Source organism: Oryza sativa, chromosome 11 (assembly GCF_034140825.1).
Source record: "Oryza sativa Japonica Group chromosome 11, ASM3414082v1".
NCBI lineage: Eukaryota > Viridiplantae > Streptophyta > Magnoliopsida > Poales > Poaceae > Oryza > Oryza sativa.
This window is the reverse complement of record NC_089045.1, coordinates 7,281,933-7,302,981: the sequence shown is the minus strand read 5'-3', so window position 1 is coordinate 7,302,981 and position 21,049 is coordinate 7,281,933. Positions and strand designations below refer to the sequence as shown.

At 41.1% G+C, this 21,049-nt stretch overlaps 2 protein-coding genes, 1 long non-coding RNA gene and 1 pseudogene across 3 annotated transcripts; 1 reads left to right on the top strand and 3 right to left on the bottom strand.

Moving 5' to 3' along the window:
* Positions 1–366: 366 nt before the first annotated feature.
* On the bottom strand, positions 367–1,558 carry LOC107277429 (disease resistance protein RPM1-like; annotated as a pseudogene).
* Positions 1,559–2,910: 1,352 nt separating this feature from the next.
* Positions 2,911–5,878, bottom strand: LOC4350133 (disease resistance protein RPM1). Its single transcript, XM_015762148.3, has one exon. It carries the CDS (start codon positions 5,876–5,878, stop codon positions 3,173–3,175), a length of 2,706 nt encoding a protein of 901 aa, XP_015617634.1. The 3' UTR covers positions 2,911–3,172.
* Positions 5,879–13,333: 7,455 nt separating this feature from the next.
* Positions 13,334–14,853, top strand: LOC112936935 (uncharacterized). The gene is made up of 2 exons (XR_003239464.2): positions 13,334–13,526; positions 14,128–14,853. It is a non-coding gene; the product is annotated as an uncharacterized lncRNA (long non-coding RNA).
* LOC4350132 (disease resistance protein RPM1) lies at positions 14,373–20,576 on the bottom strand. Its single transcript, XM_015761360.3, has 3 exons — positions 20,363–20,576; positions 19,834–19,907; positions 14,373–17,340 (listed from the first exon to the last, which is right to left on the bottom strand). Exon 3 carries the CDS (start codon positions 17,333–17,335, stop codon positions 14,618–14,620), a length of 2,718 nt encoding a protein of 905 aa, XP_015616846.1. The 5' UTR covers positions 17,336–17,340; positions 19,834–19,907; positions 20,363–20,576; the 3' UTR covers positions 14,373–14,617.
* Positions 20,577–21,049: the final 473 nt, after the last annotated feature.

Sequence of the window (21,049 nt, the reverse complement as noted above, 5' to 3'; positions counted from 1 at the left end):
TTTTCTAGGTGTTCATCCTTCTTGCATGTTTCATCTGGTTAAAATATTGGCGCATGAAATGTACAGAGGGTTCACACTTGCATGGTATATCTGTGCAGCAATGCATCAACTCTAGCTTGCAATGGCCTACAATGGGAGTTGTCAGAATTTCTTCAGCTAAACAATAGTAGTAGATTACAACAAAGTTTAAGGGCTGCATCATCTGATTGCTTTAGTTATTTTTTCTGAAATTCGAGAATGCAATCTAACTCATAGAAGTATAAGGAACTTACCCTTAGATAATAAACGAATGCTATGAGATCATTCTGCAGAACAACGATCTCAAAAATGAACAGAAAGGAAAAACATTGTCTAAACGCAGTTCAATAGTAAAAGGGCCTCTTATAACAATCTCCAAAGCAATCAAAATAACAGAAGAACACTTCAGGTCCAGATGGATAAGAAAGCGAATGTTTCAGGTAGGCTAGCAAAGTAGCAACAACTCCATAACGATGAACTTATTGGAATGGTCAATGGACTTGACAAATGCAGAGGCATCAAACAAGATTGCTAATGTAGGGAGAAGGTAACTAGCACTCCTAGTCTCCTACAAAATCAGCTCTTGAAGATGCTGCATTTTTTGGTCCATCTCACTCTCAATCCAGTGAGCTTCGAAGTCCCAGTGCAGATCAACCAGCCAGAGTTTCTTCAGGGTCCGAAGGGTTTCAATGCCAGAAGGGACACTCTCCAGCCCTGACAGAGCCACAATGTACAAACCTTCAATGACTGGAAGTGCACCACTTATAATTTTTAGCTGGTTGACATCAGGCATGTGCTTTCGCACAAGTGTCTTCAGGCATGGGAAAGCCGCCGCGTCAAGAACCAATCTTTTTGCGCTATGCATGTTGTTCAGTCTTAGATAAGTGAGGTTTGACAAATGTGATGCAAGCATCGCCAATGGATCCTCTCCAAGATTACACCTACTTAGAGCTAAATATTTCAGATGTGTACCATGGCTATGAAATATCGGGTAGTCTAGTGTGCCCTTAGCACATTGCCCTCTGATAATTAACCTGTGGAGTTCATTGGAAATGGGCTGGAGAGCCTCAAAGCAAAGTGGCTCATTTTCATCCTTTGCCGAAAGAAGCAAGCTGGAAAGAAGCGGCATATTTGATAGTGTAGCAAAAATATTTCCACAATCAGCAGAACTTATGTTGTCAATCCAAATACTTCTTATCTGCATTAGTTCCTTCAGCTGCTCGGCCAAGTCCTTGCTGGCTTCCACAGTCTCAAGAGTCTGAAGTTCTTCCAACTTAGACAGATCATTGGGTGCTTGCACTCCTTTGAAGTACCGGAACTCTGAATGTTTCTCACCATCAGATCTATCAGCTAGCAGGTGCCTTAGCTTCTTGATCTTAGTGATTCCACGTGGTAGCTTCTCTATTTTGGTTTGCTTGATGTCCAGAGTTTAAAGGTTGGAGAGCTTGTCAATAGACTCTGGTAGTGAGTAGAGTCTTGTCCGCCTTAAGCCAATGTAACGTAAATTAAACAAGTAACAACAAAGAATGCCAGGTTCCATCCAAGAAACTCGGATTTTTTTTTTGAGGAGAAAAAAAAACGCATACATGCAGTTCTAATTTAGAATGATTCGTTCAAAGATGGCCATATGTGCTATATAAAGTAAATTTGGTTTAGCCTTATTATAGCAGCACTTTGGTTTAGCTCCAGCTCCACGTGGTGAGAATTCTAGGCGGATAGATCTGAAGCAATATCCGGTTTTAAGAGTTGGGGAGTCGAGATATCCGGTTTTGTGGTTTAGGGTCACGGATTAGATTTTGATCACTTTTGAGGGTAACAATGTGAACTTATTCCTATGCAAAAACAGGTCGGCCCAACTTGTGTATCCCCTTCTCAGCCCAACAAGCATAGGCCGCCTTCTTCCCGGCCCAGCCCATTGGTCACTTCAACTCGCACGGTCGCACCGCATATGGACAATCCGGTGCCCAGTGGCCCAGCCCCAACACCCTCTCGCCGGCGACGGCCACGGCCGCCGCCGCGCCGCGCCGCTCACGTCCACTCCATCGCGTCCAACGCCGCCGACCGCAGGTAGCTCCCCCTCGTCCCCACCCCCGGCGCGGGCGTCGGCTTCGGCGTCGGCAACGGCTGGAGGCTGGTCCGCTTTTGGCCCTGGTAACGCCCTGAATTTTTCTGCGGTTTATCGCTCAGATTATCCCAGTTCATCGCTGGTTTTGTTGATATTTGCGTGTATGCTGCTGTAGTAGCGCTTTCACTTCCCTATATGGGTGGAAATTCCGTTGTTCATGTTTGTTGAGGATGAGATACAAACAAGTTCGTAGTACTCGAGATTGCCCTGTCACACACAGCACAGAGCCGCTTGAAATAAAATGCAGAGTAGTCATTTGGACTGTTTCGGCTAAATACAGTGGTAAAATCAAGGGGAAAATGACTATACCATTTGAAACTTTGTTTTTTCACAACTGTTTAGCATCTTATCCATGGGATGTGACCCTTATCCGTTTCGCCTTATTTAGTCAACTACACAAAATCAATTGCTGGCTGCTGAATCTTTGCCCCCTTTTGAACTGAAACCTGTCAGGAGAGCTGCCTGCTTGATAGTTAAGAAGAAAATTATTTCAGATGTGTGTTTTTTTACTTTATCTGTTGAATAACGTGTTTTATCATCTTAGTTATCTAAACCGGGCAAGCATTTAAAACGTTTGAGGGTTAAGTCCCATTTGATTTTTTGTGGAGTGGAAGGCACCCCTCTACTGTGAATTTGTGATGATGCTCCATTTCAGTGGTACTATACCAAATGTTATGCGGTTATTTATTAACACTGTGTACCAACTAGCAACCTTTCTAGTAATCATGAATTTGGAGATGAAAAAGAGTGACACCATTAATCAAGAATGCAGGTCAACAATAAAAGGACCAGTTTCATAAATTCTGCAAAGTTGTGAAGCAAAAACAATAGGACATATGACAAAGTAGTTTCCTGATGGCCATGAAAGCCAATATTTCAGGACTTATTTCCAATAACGAGGTTGCGATGTAGTGGTGCCGCTAGCTCATCTGTCATAAACTGATCATTTGTTGGAAAAGACTAAATGCATAATGTGGCTGAGCCCATAATCACCAGACAGAAATAATACTGCAAAAGTAAGCAAAGTTTCTAGTCCTTGACATGCAGCTCTGGAACATGTTGCATCTTTTGGTGCATTCCATTTTTTTGCCACTGAGACCTGAAATTCTTATGCAGACCCAAGAGCCACAGCTTCTTCAGATACCTAAGAGACTCAATGCCTTGAGGGACATTGTCCAACTTTGGCAATGACACAACATATAAACCTTCAATGTGTTGGAGGGCACCGCCTATAATCTCCAAGTGGTTTACATCAGGCATACGCTTCAAGACAAGTGTCTTCAGCTGAGGGAAGCAATCTGCAGAAAGAACCAAGGTGCTTGCACTATTCACCCTGTTAAGGCTAAGAAAGACAAGGTTTGGCACATAGGGTGCAAGGAGGAGTAGAGGATCTTCCTGAAGACGGCACCAGCTTATGGCCAGATACTTGATATTTTTCCCATGGTCACGAAATATTGGGTACTCAAGTGTCCTAGCTGCCCAGCACCCTCTGACAATCAGCCTATGAAGCTCCTCTGATTCTGGTTTGAGAGCTTCCAAGCAAAGTGTCTCGTTTTCATGACTTGCAGATAGAAGCAAGCTGGAAAGAAGTGGCATCTTTGATAGTGTAGCAAAAAGATTTGCACAATCATCAGTTCTTATGTTGTCAATCCACACGCTCCGTAGTTGCATAAGTTTCATCAACTGCTCAGCCAATTCTTTGCTGGCTTCCACAGTCTCAAGGGTCTGGAGTTCTTCCAAGTTGGATAGCTCTTTGGGTGCTTGCATTCCAATGAAATAGCGAAACGCTGACTGCTTCTCGTCTTCATATCTGTCAGCTAGAAGGTGCCTCAGCTTCTTAATCTTAACAATGCTTTGTGGTAGCTTTTGTATTTTGGTTTGCTTGATGTTGAGAGTCAGGAGGCTTGAGAGCTTCCCAATAGATTCTGGAAGTGATTTGACTCTAGTGCGCTGCAGGCCGATGTAGCGTAGATTAAATAGCTCTCCTATGGATGCTGGCACTTCAGTTATTTCAGAATCTTGCAACTCGAGAACAGTAAGATAGTTGGATTCAGACAAAATTGAGGATAACATGTGACGAGAGGGTGTTTTCATTCCAAGTGCCACTAGGGTCCGGAGACGCATGAATTTAACTTGCAACACAGGTTTGCCCTTCCATCCATATGATGACAAGCGACGAACTTCCTTATCCATCCTCTCCATAGTGTCATAATTATTTGCAGAGCCGAACTTCTCCTCTTTAGCAATAGAAAGAGCCAGGTCCCGCACGAGGTCATGCATCTTAAAGGTACTAACCCTGCCTAGCTCATCATTTCCAAGAACTTCCAACATATTCCTTTGTATCAATTCACGAAGATATTTTTCAGCCACCTCCTCTGGTGTGTTTTCTTCATTTTGTACTGCAAACCCTTCTGCGACCCACAACCGTACAACGGTCTCACGTGATAATTCATGATCTTCGGGGAACAGGCTACAATACAAGAAGCAGTTTCTAAGATCTCCCGGTAAGTCATGATAGCTCATATTTAGAATTGCTTGAACATTATTGTTTTTTGTGAGCTCACTTCGAAGTTGCTTGTATGTTTCATTCCAGACTTGATTCTCTGGTGGCAATGAAGACAATAGGCCACCTATAGATACGATTGCCAGTGGCAGACCTTGGCACCTAACTACTATATCATTAGTCAGTTTCTCAAGGTTCTGTGGACACTTGCAGTTTCTGTAGAAAGCCCTTCTACAGAAGAGTTCAAGCGCGTCAGTGTGCTCCAATGGGTTGAGTTTGAGTTGGCGTGCTGACTGAGCAAGAGTTGCTACATCACCCTGTCGTGTTGTGATGATTATGCGACTTGCTTGGAAGTTTGGGAATGCATCTGCTATTTGAGTGTATGCTTCTCGGTTCCAGACATCATCCAATACAATTAGAAAATTTTCATCCTTAAGCTTTTCCTTTATTCTAATTTTCAAGTCATGAGCATCCAAATCTAATAGCTGTGTTTGATCATCAGGCACAATCTTCCTAAGCAATTTCCTCAGCAAATCAACGACATCATATGACTGTGACACGACAATCCAAGTACTAACTTCGAAATTGTTCTTCTCCCGCTCATATACATTATTGACCAGGGTGGTTTTCCCCAATCCACCCATACCAGATACTGTTATTATTGTGTTATCTTGCTCTTTGGAGTACAACCAGTCAGTCAACAGTTTCCTGTTGTCTTCTATCCCAACTAGATCATCTGGAGCTAGAAGGCAGTCTTGGGACCGTTTCCTTTCAATATCTGCAAGCGGATTGGGAGTGTGTTGAGACTGCTGCTGCCACCGTTTTTTCCGCATTGCAACATTTTCAATTTTTTTCTCTATCTTGCTAATCTCTTCAGCAATTTCACTGAAAACCGTGACATAATTCGGTGTGGTGAAGAGTTTCTTGACAGAATTTTCTTCTTCCAATTTAAGAGCATGGTATGAATATTTGTCCATTATGTCCTGAACACGGTGGGCCAGACCTCGCACCTCTGCAATCCAACCCTTGACAACCTCGTCTGTAAGATTTGTTGTACTCATCTGTTTTATAACATTGTTCATCGTCTTCAGTTCATCCTCTATTTCCTCAACCTTTGATGGCAGTTCCTTAAGATTTGTAGCTTTTTCAGATAGCTTGGTTATAGCAGCTTTGGTGGCTTCCTCCACTAAAACAGAACCAATCTTTGAGACAGCGAGGATTACAGCCTCCATGTGTGCTGAACAAAGGCACAGATTGTATTACATAATGCAGTAACAAACTAAAGCAAACTAACAGAACACAGGGCATCAGTCCTTGTAGGAGTTAATTAGCAAAAAGGCTATGAAAATAAATACTTATGTGCCACTCAGTTTCGTTTCATCCCTTACATTATCTTGAGTTTTAATTTATTTTCATCCTCTATGTGCCCACCCTGTTACATGAGGGTAATTTTTACATATTTTATTATAAATTAACCCCCTGATAAAACTTTTCTGAAACATTCCTTAAGCATAGAGCCATGAAATTTTGGCGCAGTTTATATGTAGCCTGGTGCTGCAAGACTTGGCGTCATGTGGGGTGGCATGTAGAACCTCTATGGCTCCATTGACCATCCTACAAGGTCGCCTGACGACAAATACTTTGGTGCGACGCTATGAACCAGGGGTGGATACAAGACCCGACGAGCTAGGTCATTATCAGTATAATGATCTCTTATATATTAATTGCAGTCAATAAATTTGTGCAAGCAACAATTTGACCGTATTTACACCAAATCAGGGCATCCCTGTTCTTTCAAGTTCTGAATTTTTCTGAATTTGGCGATATCAGTTCTGGATTTTTTCTAAGTGAATTTTCAAGATACTGATTTTGATTTTAATCATGAATGATTTGCACTCTAACTTTTCCACATTTATTTTGTGTATCCATCACCATCATCTAGCAGGAGCAGAACCTACCCATTGTCGCACCAACCACCTGCTTCCGTTCTTCAGACCCCTTGTTGTTTCCCATTTGGTTAATCTGAACATATTGCCATACTTGACACTTTCCCAATTCCCATGCTCTATTTAGTGCATTATATTTTCCATTAGACTGGTCTGGACAGATTTCTAAGTAACTCAATTGGTTGTAAGGTTAATCGCAATATCAACAATATCTGGTTAGTATTCTTAAGGAGTGCCATACGGGAAAGCGATCATATGACTATATGAGAAGTTAGGTCATTCTATTCTTCTTACTTAATGGTATATGCTTCCAGAAGTGCTATATGACTGATATACATTGTCACTTTACCTTACCATTACCATGCATTTAACCGTGACAGATTTTACTCCTAGCATATATGTTACACCATAATAAAAAAATGAATTTGAAGACTGGAAGTGTGACTGAAATTGAGGTCTGAATATTATATTCGAGGCCTGGAAGTAAATCTTAAATTGACTTTTGAATCACACGTAACTCCTGAGGTTATATCCCCAATCCATCACACTTCAATTGAGTTTTGAATAACACTTGTATTAATAGGTGTGCAAATTTTACTATAATAACAGATTTTGGATCCCCTTCTTTTTGCAGCTCGTTGAAACCTGAAACTGTTAACCAGGGGAAATTTGTTTCTCATGAAATTATTATCTATCTTTTGCAAGAAAAATCTTCATAGCAAGGTGAATCAGGATTATTCTGGATGTTTTTTCAGTTACTGGAAAACAAGCGGTTAGTATTTTGCACATTTCTGAATTGACATGTGTTAGCTCTAAATTTCAGATATTTGCTCTAACAAGAACCTCATTGGTATGGAAAGGGGGACACTTTTTTTTATTAAATATGATGATTGTACAAGGACTAATATCTTATACTCTTTTTGTTATGTTGCATAAAAAATAAAGGTTAGACTTTGGATAATGGACTGGTTTCTGGTTAACATCCAAAGATTGTATCGCTTGCTGATGAAAAACCCCTGGTAATCTATTTATTGGTTATGGAAGTTATAAAAATTTTGTTCAAGCTTATAAGCTTGCAATTGTCTGCTGGTCATTTTAGAAATATCTATTGACATGATATTGTAAGTGTACAGGATCAAATGATGAATGCCCTGTCGAACAGGATCATATCAGATTTGTTACCTTAATCAAGTCCAAGCACTATGCATGTTTTGGTTTTGAACTGCTTAGGTTGGAGATACTTCTCAGATAGGAATCCAAATATCAGAGGTTGTCCTTGTACAAATTGTCAATCCAGAAAGAAACACAGTGGAAGTCAAGAGGAAGCAATGAAAGTAGATTACAAGCCTCGTCCTTATTGACCATCATATATTGTTTTAATGAAAATACTGCATTTTATTATGTATCTGATTGTTATTGTAAATGTTGCGAGGGATGTTATGAATGTGATACCATATAAAAAATGATGAGTTGGATAATGCCAGAGGAGTGACACAAACTGCCATCACAAGCCCACTAATTATGTATGAGTTTCCCGTCTTTTAGTGGTTCTTTCAGGGTAAATTCTTGGAGTGTTGATCTGGTTGATGCTTTACACCGTGCAACAAAGTTGACTGAATCCGAGAAAATGTTACATCATGAAAAGCACAACCATTATGTAGATCTCATCTCATAACGTTCCTTAATGGACGTATAGCTTTGCTCAAAGATCTAGAAAGTTTCTTTCTTACGTGAACTTTAAATTATCATCTTTTAGTTATTTTATTTAGAGTAAAATATATGTCCAGTTCTTAAACTTGTAGGGCGGTGTTACTTAGATCCCTAAACTTAAAAATTACATGTCAAGATTCATGAACTTGGTTTAATGTACCATCCCTTTCAATTGCCTTTTGACCACGTTTGACCGTCAACGTGACACGTCACGCAAGTAACACTTTTGCCCTTGGTCCCCTCTACACGTCACGCCACCGCTAACCTCGCCACACGGCACCGTCTCTTGCCACTAATCTCGCCGCCAAGGCCGCCACAACCGCTACCTCACCGCCTCCTGCCACTAACTCCACCGTCGAAACCCTAACGGCCAGGCTTGAGAAGGTATATGTGGAGGGGGCTGAGACGCAAAAGGGTTATCTGTGTGGTGTGCCACATTAGCGGCCGAATGCAATCAAAGGACGATTGGACTAGGGGTGATACATTAAACCAAGTTCACATATCTAAACGTGCAATTTTCAAGTTCACTGATCTAAGTGACACCAGCACACAAGTTTAGAGACCGACCATTTATTTCACTCTTTTATTTACATTATAAGTTCCCCCGTAATGTTAGTACGGGCATATTACTAGTTTTATTATAAATTAACCCCCTGATAAAACTTCTCTGAAACATACCTTAAACATAGAGCCATGAAATTTTGGCGCAGTTTATATGTAGCCTAGTGCTGCAAGACTTGGCGTCATGTGGGGTGGCATGTAGAACCTCTATGGCTTCATTGACCATCCTACAAGGCCGCCTGACGCCAAATACTTTGGTGCGACGCTATGAACCAGGGGTGGATACAAGACCTATAGATAGCCAAAAGGCCCAAGGCCCGGCCCACGGCACGGCGTTTTGGCCCGGCCCAAGCACGACACGGCCCGTCAAGGGTCGGGCCCGTGCCGGCCCGGCCCGACCACCAGGCCGTGCCTGGGCCTCTCCACCGGCACGGCACGATGGGCCGCAGGCCAGGCCCGACACATAAACAATACGGAGTAAAAATAGACATATTATATGCCACGGTCGAAAGAATAAGGATGTAAAATAGACTTATTTTAGCTATATATATGTCAGCCCAAAGAGGAGGGATGGAAAATAGACTTATTTTCACTATATATATGTCACAGCCCAAAGAGGAGGGACGAAAAATAGACTTATTTTCGCTATACATATGTCACAGCCCAAAGAGGAGGGACGAAAAATAGACTTATTTAGAAAAAGGCACAATGAGCCACCCGCGCCTTCGTGTCGGCCCGGCACGGCCTGACGGCTGGTGAGCCGTGCCTGGGCGGGAGGCGCAGCCCATGGGCCGGCACGGCCCAGCACGAAGTGCTGATCGGGCCGTGCCGGCCCGATGGATGGTGGGCCATGCCTGGCCATGCCTGGGCCGGGCCGGGCCGAGCGGGCCTTTTGGCCATCTATAACAAGACCCGACGACCCTAGGCAGCCGCTCGGACTCGCTGGCAGATCACGCAATTGTAATCGTAATCGTAAAATCTATAACCTGAGAACTGTTCCGTTTACAGGGTCTCCAACATTTACTGTCACTGAGGGTCCGTGTTTTTATGTGCCATTTGTTTGTAGTTTTCATATTTGTATTTAGCCTGAGACCTACTGCTTAATATTTTGAAGTACCAGCTATACCCAGCTATCAGCCTTGAAGGCGATAGAGTGTATGGTAGGTAAAGTCATATTAAGATAGGATTGATTTGTGTGGATTTTTTACATATATGTAATCCTTCCTTATCTCTTTCCCATGTATTCCTATATACACCGGTCCCCTGAAGATCCCCTGAGGCTCAATACAATCTATTCACGTTACGCAGTATATCTCAGAAGATGAATCTTGGCGATCACCTATGTTTTCTATGGCAGGTGATAATTCAAGTGTACTCAATCTAATGTTTTCAGCCTTTCCAGTTTCCATCTTTCTACTAAGGAATTATTTTGCCTCTATAGAAACACTGGTTATTTTGTAAAGCAACAATTCAACTACTATATAGCAACGTATATGTCAGGATTGATTGACCATATGAACATTTCTTTGGATTATGGTTTGAATGCCCATGGAAACTATTAGTACTAATCATTTCAGCAGGAACAAAGTATGGAGATGCAACACTTGCTTGGCACCTAGCTTAAGATATCCTTGCAGCAGATAACCAACAATAAGATAATAAAAGGTGAAAAATACGGGAAACATGTAGTGTATGAAGTGATATGCTCGCTCAGGGTGAAATTTCAGAAATAATTTCCCAATATTTTCAAGCAAAGAGACTTAACAGTTCCTCACCTCATCGAGGCAAAATTCACAGGAAGAAAAGGCAGAATTTTCCAGCAGACATAAGTACAAAAGTAAAAGCTGATTACAGCTACGAACTGCTTGATACAAAGCAAGATTAACCAATCTAACCTGAGGTGCAGATCGAGAGTATCTCGAAGAGCAGAGCTGGCGAGAGACGACCAGAGTATATGAGGTTTGAGAGACGTAAAGAAGCATATATATAAGCACAAATCCACTAGCCTCAAATCTCCGATCAAGGCCATGTTCAGTTCCAAAATAATTCTTCAAACTTCAAACTTTTTCATCACATCAAAACTTTCCTACACACATAAACTTTTCCGTCACATCGTTCCAATTTCAACCAAACTTCCAAACTTTCAATTTTGATGTGAACTAAACACAACCCAAATCTTTGTTTCTCTGAATTTTCTGAACTAGCCGCCGACGACTTGACGCAACCCAAATCCTTGTTTCTCTGAATTTTCTGAACTAGCCGCCGACGACTTGACGCGACGTCGACGCGGTAAGTGTTGTTGCAGACTTGCAGAGCTCATTATTATTTAGGGAAAATATGTGGTGAAAATCACATATACAGTGAAAACTTAAAAACTATCATTGGATCGAAAAATAGACGTATGAAATTCGTTCACGTCATCATTAATAAAAATTTTACTCACGGATCTATTTGTGAGTAAAAATACTACCGTGAGTCTACTATCCTGCAGCCTGCTCACTGGTCACGCTGTTCGCTGCATCTTGGCCATATAGTAAGCTACATGCCGTGTCACCTAAAGCAGTCGGTCAGTCCGTGTACTGAACACTGAATCTAAACTATAAAACCAAACATTCGACACCTCTCAACTTTCCAAACTATTCGAATAACGCTAGCGTTATTTTGGGCGGATTCAGCATGAGCTGATACATGTGGTCCGATTCCTGTGCCTTCATGAAAGAAAAATGCAAGGAAAAACGTACTGCAGGACAAAGGGCTGATGGTGAAGCATTGTACTGTTCATCGCCCAGTGGCCAAGTTGCGCTTACACTAGTACTCCAAGAAATTCAGATTTGAAAGGTCATACGCACAGCGTTCCAACCATCTTTTAAATAAAAACGCAAAAATAGTGATTCGTTCAGAGATGTCCATATGTGTTCCGTAAAGTAAATTCAAATGCTCCGTTATAAAAGGTTTAGAATCTTCAACTTTAGCACCACCTCTCCGGAAGGTTGAGGCTAACGGTTTCAGCTTCACCTTAGCGAGCTAGAGTGATCTTAAAAAAAAAAAAAGGGGCTGCTAACACGCATAGCTGCGCCGGGCAGGTGCAGAGGTACAATATATTAGGAGGGGGGGTTGCCCCAGGAACTCTATCAAGAAAACATTTTAGCTATACCTCACCTATTTTCACTATGTGTGCACCTCTCTCAATACAAACTTAGGTACCCGGATCAGTTTAAACTTAATCTAAAGTAGAGTAAATTAAGCAAGTAGCACCTCTCTATTTCATTCTAGCTCCGCCCTCCCGTGTCAGGAGAGAAGGCTGCACACACCCCGTGCGGCAGGCCCGCCTCTCCAAGTGATTAGCGGTAAGCATATTTTTTTAATAAAATAATAATAAACAATCAAGTTAAAAATTTTAAAGTACGAGTTGCATTGTTGAAAGTTGAAATTTGAAGTTCAAAATTTTAAATATGAGTTGAAAGCTTTTATAATTTGAGTTGAAAGTTTCAAACAACCCCTGCTAAATAGCTCTTCCGATAAAAATTAACTACAGAAGTGAAGCATTGTTATGGAGTTAGAGTTAGAACCATACCCAACAAACATGCCGCTTGTAGTACTTGGCTTGGGAATTTTAATTTTTTAATTAGAAAATTATAAAAAATAATTTTTTGTTTTACAAATTTACAGATCTACCCTCCTAACGCCATGTAGGTTTTTTAAGAAAAAAACACCCTTCTTGAGAGCGAGAAGGGTTTAAAATATTTTTTTATTTAGACCCTCTCGTTGGTTTTAATTACTAAAAAATAGAAATATTTATTTGATACTCTAAATATTTTTAAATGAGAAAAAGGGTAAATTATAAAGTTGTAGATCTCATTAATGTCTACAACTTTTATATAAAGCTTGTCTTCATCGGAGATCATTTGAAATATATATCTGAAATTTTATTAAAAAAATTCAGATTTTGTAACGAATATTTGTACACCTAAACGATCTTAAATAAAAAGGTTGCTAACCATAAAGTTGTAAATCTCCTCAAGTTCTACAATTTTGATATAAATTTTAGTTGCATCCGACTTCATATGACCTATTTTAAAATTGTAAAAATACAAGTTGATAAGTTGTACGGGAAATTTTGCATTTAAGCCCTTTGTTGCTCATCTAGAGAGCGTTTTCTTAAGAGAAAAAAAATAATAAAAAAAACGCCCTCCAAAGGACTGGAAGAGTGTAATCTCTAAACTTTTAAAACAAAAAACTATTTAATTTTTGTAAATATTCTAATAAACAAGAAAATAAAAATTTTAAAAATTCCTTGGCTCGGCTCCAGCTCCATTATCCTAGGGCTGAAGCAATGAAAAACAGGCCAAAATGCGCATCCTGCGAGCCCTTCATCCCAATCCACCGCCTGCTCTCTCAGCCCAACAGGCGCAGGCCCGGCCCAACCCATCGGGCCCTTCAACTCGCACCGCATACGGCCTTCGAGTCCTCGACTACAAAGCACAGCAGTGCCCAGCCCAGTGGCAAGGCCTCCACGGGGCTCTCGCCGGCGGCGGGCTCCGGCGCCGCCGCCCGTCCACTCCATCGCGCTCAGCGCCGCCGGCCGGGGGGCAGCTTCCGTAGCGAACGGCCACCGCCCGCCCACGCCCCCCCTCGCGCGGGCGCCGGCCCTCTTCTCGCCCTGGTAACTCCCCCCAGTTCACCGCTGATTCTGTCGATATTTTCGTGTACGCTGATGTGAGTAGAATGGAAATGCCATTGTTCATGTTTGTTGAGTATGGGGATACATACACATTCAGTTCAGAGCAAACGATTCTCGTAGTGCTCAGGAGTCTCAGGACTGCCATGTCACACAGAGCACATGGTCAGATAGCCTCTTTAGAGCAAGTTTAATAGTATAGCCAACTATTAGCTTCAAATCAACTATAGTCAATTTAATAACCAATTCATATACAATAGTTATCTATAAACATATATACTACACTAATTAATATATAGTCCCACCTGTCATACAAACATTGTGTCTTGGAGTCCGTGCTGCAGCTGGCTACAAATCTGTAGCCCGCTACTCTTCTCTCTCTTCTTTTATCTTCTGGATATGTGTTTATAGCTGGTTTATAGATGCAGAGTAGTCATTCAGACTATTTCAGCTAAATACAATACCAAAATCAAGGAAAGATGACTACACCATTGAACTCCGTTTGTCTCAGTTGTTTAGCATCTTTGTCCATTGCGCCTTATTTTCTGTCATCCTTTGCTGCTGAATCCCCCATCCCTTTGAACAGAAACCTGTCAGGAGAGCTGCTTGCTTGGAAAGCTAAGAAGAAATTTATTTCAGATGTGTGTTTTTTACTTCATCTTTTGTTCAAGAGTGTGTTTTATCATCTTGATCATTTAAATCGGGCAAGCAATTAAAATGTTTGAGAGTTAACTTTAGATACATTTGAATTTTTGCGGAGCGGAAGGCACCCCTGTATTGTGAATTTGTGATGGTGCCACCATTTCAATTGGTACTACACCAAATGTCATATGTTCAACAATGAAAGGACTGGTTTCATAAATTCTGCAAAGTTGTGAAGAAATAAAACTACAATAGAAAATATGACAAATGAGTTCCCTGATGGCTAGGATAGCCAATATTTCAGGACTTATTTCCAATAATGAGGTTGTGATGTAGTGGTGCAGCTAGCTCATCTGTCATAAACTGATCATTTGTTGGAGTGTGGCTGAACACAGACTCACCAGACAGATATTACGGCAAAAACAAGCAAGTTTCTAGTCCTTGACACGCAACTCTGGAACATGTTGCATCTTTTGTTGCATTCCATTTTTTTCCCACTGAGATCTGAAATTCTTATGCAGACCCAAAAGCCACAGCTTCTTCAGGTACCTAAGGGACTCAATGCCTTCAGGGATAGTGTCCAGCTTTGGGAGTGACACTACATATAAACCTTCAATATGCTGGAGGGCACCGCCTATGATCTCCAAGTGGTTTACATCAGGCATACGCTTCAAGGCGAGCGTCTTCAGCTGTGGGAAGCAACCTGCAGAAAGAACCAAGCTGCTTGCACTACTCACCCTGTTAAGTTTAAGATAGGTGAGGTTTGGCACATGTGGTGCTAGGAGGAGTAGAGAATCTTCCTGAAGATGGCACCAGCTTATGGCCAGATACTTGAGAAATTTCCCATGGTCACGAAATATTGGGGACTGTAGTGTCCCAGCTGCCCAGCACCCTCTGATAATCAACCTATGGAGATTTTCCGAACTTGGCTTGAGATTTTCCAAGCAAAGTGTCTCCTTCTCGTGACTTGCGGATAGAAGCAAGCTAGAAAGAAGCGGCATCTTTGATAGTGTAGCAAAAAGATTTGCACAGTCAGCAGCACTTATGTTGTCAATCCACACGCTCCGTAGTTGCATAAGTTTCTTCAGCTGCTCAGCCAGGTCCTTGCTGGCTTCCACTGTCTCAAGGGTCTGGAGTTCTTCCAGATTGGATAGCTCTTTAGGTGCTTGCACTCCAATAAAATACCGGAACTCTGACTTATTTTCATCCTCATATCTGTCAGCTAGAAGGTGCCGCAACTTCTTGACCTTAACGATGCCTCGTGGTAGCTTTTGTATTTTGGTTTGTTTGATGTTGAGAGTGTGGAGGCTGGACAGGTTCCCAATAGACTCTGGAAGTGACTTGACTCTAGTGCGTTGCAGGCCAATATAACGTAGATTAAACAAATTTCCTATGGATGCCGGCACTTCAGTTATTTCAGAGTCTTGTAGCTCGAGAACAGTAAGGTAGCTGGATTCAGACAAAATTGAGGATAACATCTGAGGGGAGGATGTTGTAATTCCAAGTGCCACTAGGGTCCTAAGACGCAGGAACTTAACTTTCAACATAGTTTTGTCTTTCCATCCACATGATGACAGGCGGCGAACTTCCCTGTTTGTCTTTACCATGGTGCCAAAATCATTTGCGTAACCGAACTTCTCCTCTTTAGCAATAGAAAGAGCAAGGTCCCGTACGAGATCATGCATCTTACACTTACTAACCCTGCCTAGCTCATCATATTCCAGAACTTCTAGCATATTCCGTTGTATCAGTTCCCGAAGATATCTTTCGGCCACCTCCTCTGGTGTGTTATGTTCTTTTTGCACTGCAAAGCCTTCTGCAACCCACAACCGTACAAGGGTCTCCCGTGACAACTCATGATCTTCAGGGAACAAACTACAATACAAGAAGCAGTTTCTAAGTTCTCCTAGTAAGTCCTGGTAGCTCAGATTTAGAATTGCTTGAACATGATTGTTGTTTGCTAGATCACTTCGTAGTTGCTTGTATGTTTCATTCCAGACATATTTCGTTGGCGGCATTGAAGACAACAGGCCACCTATAGATACGATTGCTAGTGGCAGTCCTTGGCACCTATCTACTATATCATCAGCCAGTTTCTCAAGCTCCTGCGGGCACTTGCAGCCCATGCTGGCATTGAAAGCCTTTCTACATAAGAGATCAAATGCATCATTGTGCTTCAATGGCAGGAGTTTGAGTTGCCGTGTTATGTTTGCTAAAGATGCTACCTGGTCCTGTCGTGTTGTGATGATTATGCGACTTGCTTTTTGGTTCTGGAATGCATCCCCTATCTGAGTGTATACTTCTCGGTTCCAGACATCATCCAATACAACCAAACATTTACTATCTTTTAATCTTTCCTTTATGGCACTTTTCAAGTCATGAGCGTCCAAATCTGCTAGCTGTGTATGTTCTAGAGACCAACATTTTCTCAACATTTTTCTCAGCAATTCAGCTATGTCATATTTTTGTGACACGACAATCCAATGATAAACGTTGAAGTTCATCTTTTCTTGCTCGTATACATTTGCAACCAGGGTGGTTTTTCCAAGTCCACCCATACCAGATACTGTTATCACTGTGCTGCCTTGCTCATCGGAGTACAACCATTTGGTCAATTGTTTCCTGTTATCTTCAATACCAACAAGATCATCTTGAACAAGTTCCAGTAGACAATCTCGAGATTGTTTTCTTTGAACATCAGCCAGTGGGTAGGGTGTAAGCTCAGACAGTTGCAGCCACCGATCTTTCCGCTTTACAGCATTCTCAATTTTCCCCTCGATCTGGGTAATCTCATCAGCAATTTCGCTGAAAACTTTGATATAATTAGCTTTGGTGAAGATTTGTTTCACAGCATTTTCTTCATCCAATTTAAGAGCATGATATGAATATTTATCAAGTACATCCTCAACACAGTGGGCCAGCTCTCGCACCTCAGCAATCCAGGCCTTGACATCATCTGTAAGATCGGTTGTACTTATCCTTTTTATAAAAGTGTTCATCATGTTCAGTTCTTTCCCTATTTCCTTAACCTTGACCGGCAATTCCTTCAGATTAGTAATCTTTTCAGATAGCTTGCTTATCACTGTGAAGGTGATTTCCTCTAATAAAACGGAGCCAATCTTTGAGACCACAAGCATTACAGCCTCTGCCATTTGTGCTGAACAAAAGAAAACAGTTCGTGTTACATGATTCAGCAGCAAATTGGTGTAAACTAGTAGAATCCAGGGGCAGGATGTTCAAACTTGAAACTGAAGTATTGGAAAAGATGAAACTATGAATTATGAACTTTTTATGACTGTGAGCAGGACCTTACAGCTACATATCAGGTTAATTAGCAAATTAGGATTCAGTCAAATAAAGCGTGGAGATTACCTAGCTGGAAAGAGATGAGGTTTGTTACTAAAATAGAGATAGAGATTGGATTGGTTTGTATAATATTACAGATTAATTCCTTGGATGCTAAGTCAGCCCTCCATATATAAAGGGACCCCATGTACCCCATTATCACCTAACACTGAATCTCTAAAGTCCAATAAGTCTCAGAGCCTCTCTTTGCTTTGAACGAGAGAAGCTCTGCTGGTGCTAACTGAGGGTGGACGTCCTATCCCCTGTTCTTCGGACCCTTACCCTATCCATGAATCAACATCCATAACGTATACTGTTACATAAAAAATTAAAGTTTGAACTTTGAATTCAATCCAAGTTATATGTTTAAGAAAAATATAGATAGTACTGGTGATTATGCTGGTGCTTTTTGATTCAGGTACTGGGTAAGATCAATGTTGCAAAAGAGAATTGAAAGGTACTATCCTTTGACTGCTCTCCTTTTTACTTGTTGATATTCTTGAATATATTTGTTATGTACTCTACAGTACTACTTGGTTATTCTGGTTTGTAAAAAAGAAAAAAATAACACAATGATGATCACACATCAGACATATTTGATCACTTTTGGTGGATATAGCTGATACTTGAGAACTGTTTTGTTTGAAGCGCCTGCAACACTCGTAATTTCATCAGGTAAATAGTTTTGGACCATTTATGGTGTTATATGTCACTGAAGGTAAGCATTTTTGTGCCCGTAAAGTTCATAATTTTCATTGTATTCGTTAGCTGGAGAGACCTACTTCTTATTGATTTAAATCCCAGTGCTATGATTTCTTCTACTAATTGAATGAATTATGTCTTAATTGTCTTGTTGGAAATCATCTATGTTTTCTTCAAGAGGTGATGTTACCATGTTTCCCCAATGATTTCTGCTATTTCATCTTTCTTAACAAACTGCTTTCTTGTTCGTAACAAGATTGTTATTCTTATGCATTATCAGGTGGACCTACTTATCAAAAGGTATATATATTCTTTATCCAAAGTAGGAAATTAACTTTCTTAGAAGTGCAAAGCAAAGGATGATAATGTTGCCTAAATTCCAATATAATATTTCCTTTCATATCTAAGGTTATGGACGAATTTCTCAACCAAGCGGCCATAACCTGTTCTGTTTGTGGTGTGGAATTATATAGTGTCCAAGTTCATCATGAACCAATCCTGAAGGGTCCTTACTGGAGGAATGGCATTTGCGGTCATTTCCTGTTCTGTTTAATCCAGAAATAGTGCTGGAGATGGGGAAGTCTATTGCAAGATGGTGATCCTAATCCATTTTCATTTCTAAGCCTGTGGCAAACTGTTGCTCCTTAAAAATTGTTATGTTCATTGAAAGACCCTGGTTCTATTGGAAGAGGTATTGCATGGTGCAGTCTTATTTTATACTCCCTCCGTTTCACAATGTAAGTCATTCTAGCATTTTCCATATTCATATTGATGCTAATGAATTTAGATATTCACAATGCAAGTCATTCTAGCATTTTCCACATTCATATTGATGCTAATGAATTTAGATATATATAGATATTAGCATCAATATGAATGTGGAAAATGCTAGAATGACTTACATTGTGAAACTGAGGAAGTAGTTTATAGCTGTCTTTTACCCTTAGGGAATTAGTAAAATCAATCCTTTCTGAATGTCATGGAAATTAGTCATTGTTTCCCACCAATCTGAACTTCTCAAGTGGTTGGATCTTACCCTCTGCCTAGCCAAAAAGCTTTTTAAAGTTCAAAGCAGTTTCATATCTAAAGACACGACCATTGGATGTACTTGTGGGTTCAGAACTTCAAATTTCTTTATACCAAGATGTAGAATGGTTATTTTGGTTGAATCCTTTACTGGTGCAATGCTCTATTTGTAGAAATGCTTTCTTTACAACAGAACTTCACTGAAGCTCTGAGGCTTGTGTTTGTGTGAGAGTTGAACTGAAAATAAACTGATGTTTTTTGGACAATCAGTTAATGTGGCCTCTGCTAAATGCATGAGCATCAGCAGTTTAGCCAAGGACCCAGGAACCAAGTTGGCATGTTTCTATCTCTTTATGTCGCCAAACTAATTTATCCTGTAACATTTATTTTATTCTGTAACATTATGCTTTCACCCAAGTACAGGGTGATGTAAAACTACATTGCAGTGAAATTATTAGGATTGTTACTAATGAGAATTCTTTATCTAAACTGAATCAGATGGCCGTAGCAACTCGATATAACATGGGCCACAGAGAAATAAATATATGAGAGGATGCAAACATTTGAGACTGATCACCTCGTGGGGGCTTGACTTGAGCTTGTAGTTATAAGTATTATTGCAGCAGATGGCGAAATAATGTGATGAAAACCCTGCACCAAAGTTAAAAACAAAATATTATTCTTCCAACAAAACATCAGAAGTAAACAATGTGATGTTGAAATTGATATAGTTATACTGCCAGCATATACAGAAATCTCCAAAATGCAGAACTAGACCAAAACAAAAAAGAAAAAAAGCTCGCTTTTGGCGGTGAGAGGATCGACTGTTATTTTTTTGGAACAAAAAGAACTGTTCACTGCTGTTCTATGTGATGCTCGCTCAAATTCATAACGAATCCCCAAGATTTTCAAGCAAAAAAGAACTGATAATCTCTAATCCCAGGAGGAAAATTCTCGCCAGAAACTGAAGAACTTTCAACCAGACCAAAAAAAAAGAAGGAAAACTATTCGAGATCTGAGAGTCTCTAAGGCACCAAAAAATATACAAGAAGATTCAGTACAGATCTTCGAGCTAGAGCTGCAAGCAGCAAGAGATAGAATCTCACCTGTAAATCAGAACAAGGGTCTTCTTTCGTCAGCTAATCCATCGAAGCGCAGAGCTAGTCAGATGATGATTTCTGGAGGTCGAGAGGCTACTCCCCTCTCTCTCCCTCGCCTTGATCTGAACTTCTTTAGCCTGCGACGACTTGAGACCAAGTCCCACGCGCTTAGCAGCATCCACACTGAACTAGCAGAAGAAACCGCTGCGAAAGTTCAGCCAAAATTTCCAGGAAGAAGCCTAGAGAAGAGATATCCACTACCGCAGTCAATCTGAGCCGTCGGTTGGACGGCTCAATGGCCAGATTTTGTCAAGTTCATCTGGGCCGGGTCAACACTCAGCAGCGAGGTCAACGACTCAACGTCGTCAATTATTTTCTTTTCCTTTTCTTTTTTTTTATTTGACAAAATACTCGGTTACTATAATGGGCTTAGTAGTGTGGGCCGGAATTCACTTGTGGGCCGCTCTATAGCAGGCCGAAACCCAACAAGCGCTCGCCGGCGACGGCATTTTTCACGGCGAGCGTTTTCTGGAGTCTCCGGCGGCCGGCGAGGTGGGCTGCGCCGACGCTTCTGGCCAGATTCGCCTGGTAACTCACCGATTCAATCTATCGGATTATTTGCTTGGATAGCTAGCCCAATTCGTTGGTTGCGTTTCAGATGTTTGAGCTAGGTGGTATATTGATGTGGTAGCG

What these genes read in the sequence shown, in the direction of transcription:
- LOC4350133 (XM_015762148.3), bottom strand. Translation starts at nt 5,878, where the DNA reads ATGGAGGCTGTAATCCTCGCTGTCTCAAAGATTGGTTCTGTTTTAGTG.
- LOC4350132 (XM_015761360.3), bottom strand. Translation starts at nt 17,335, where the DNA reads ATGGCAGAGGCTGTAATGCTTGTGGTCTCAAAGATTGGCTCCGTTTTA.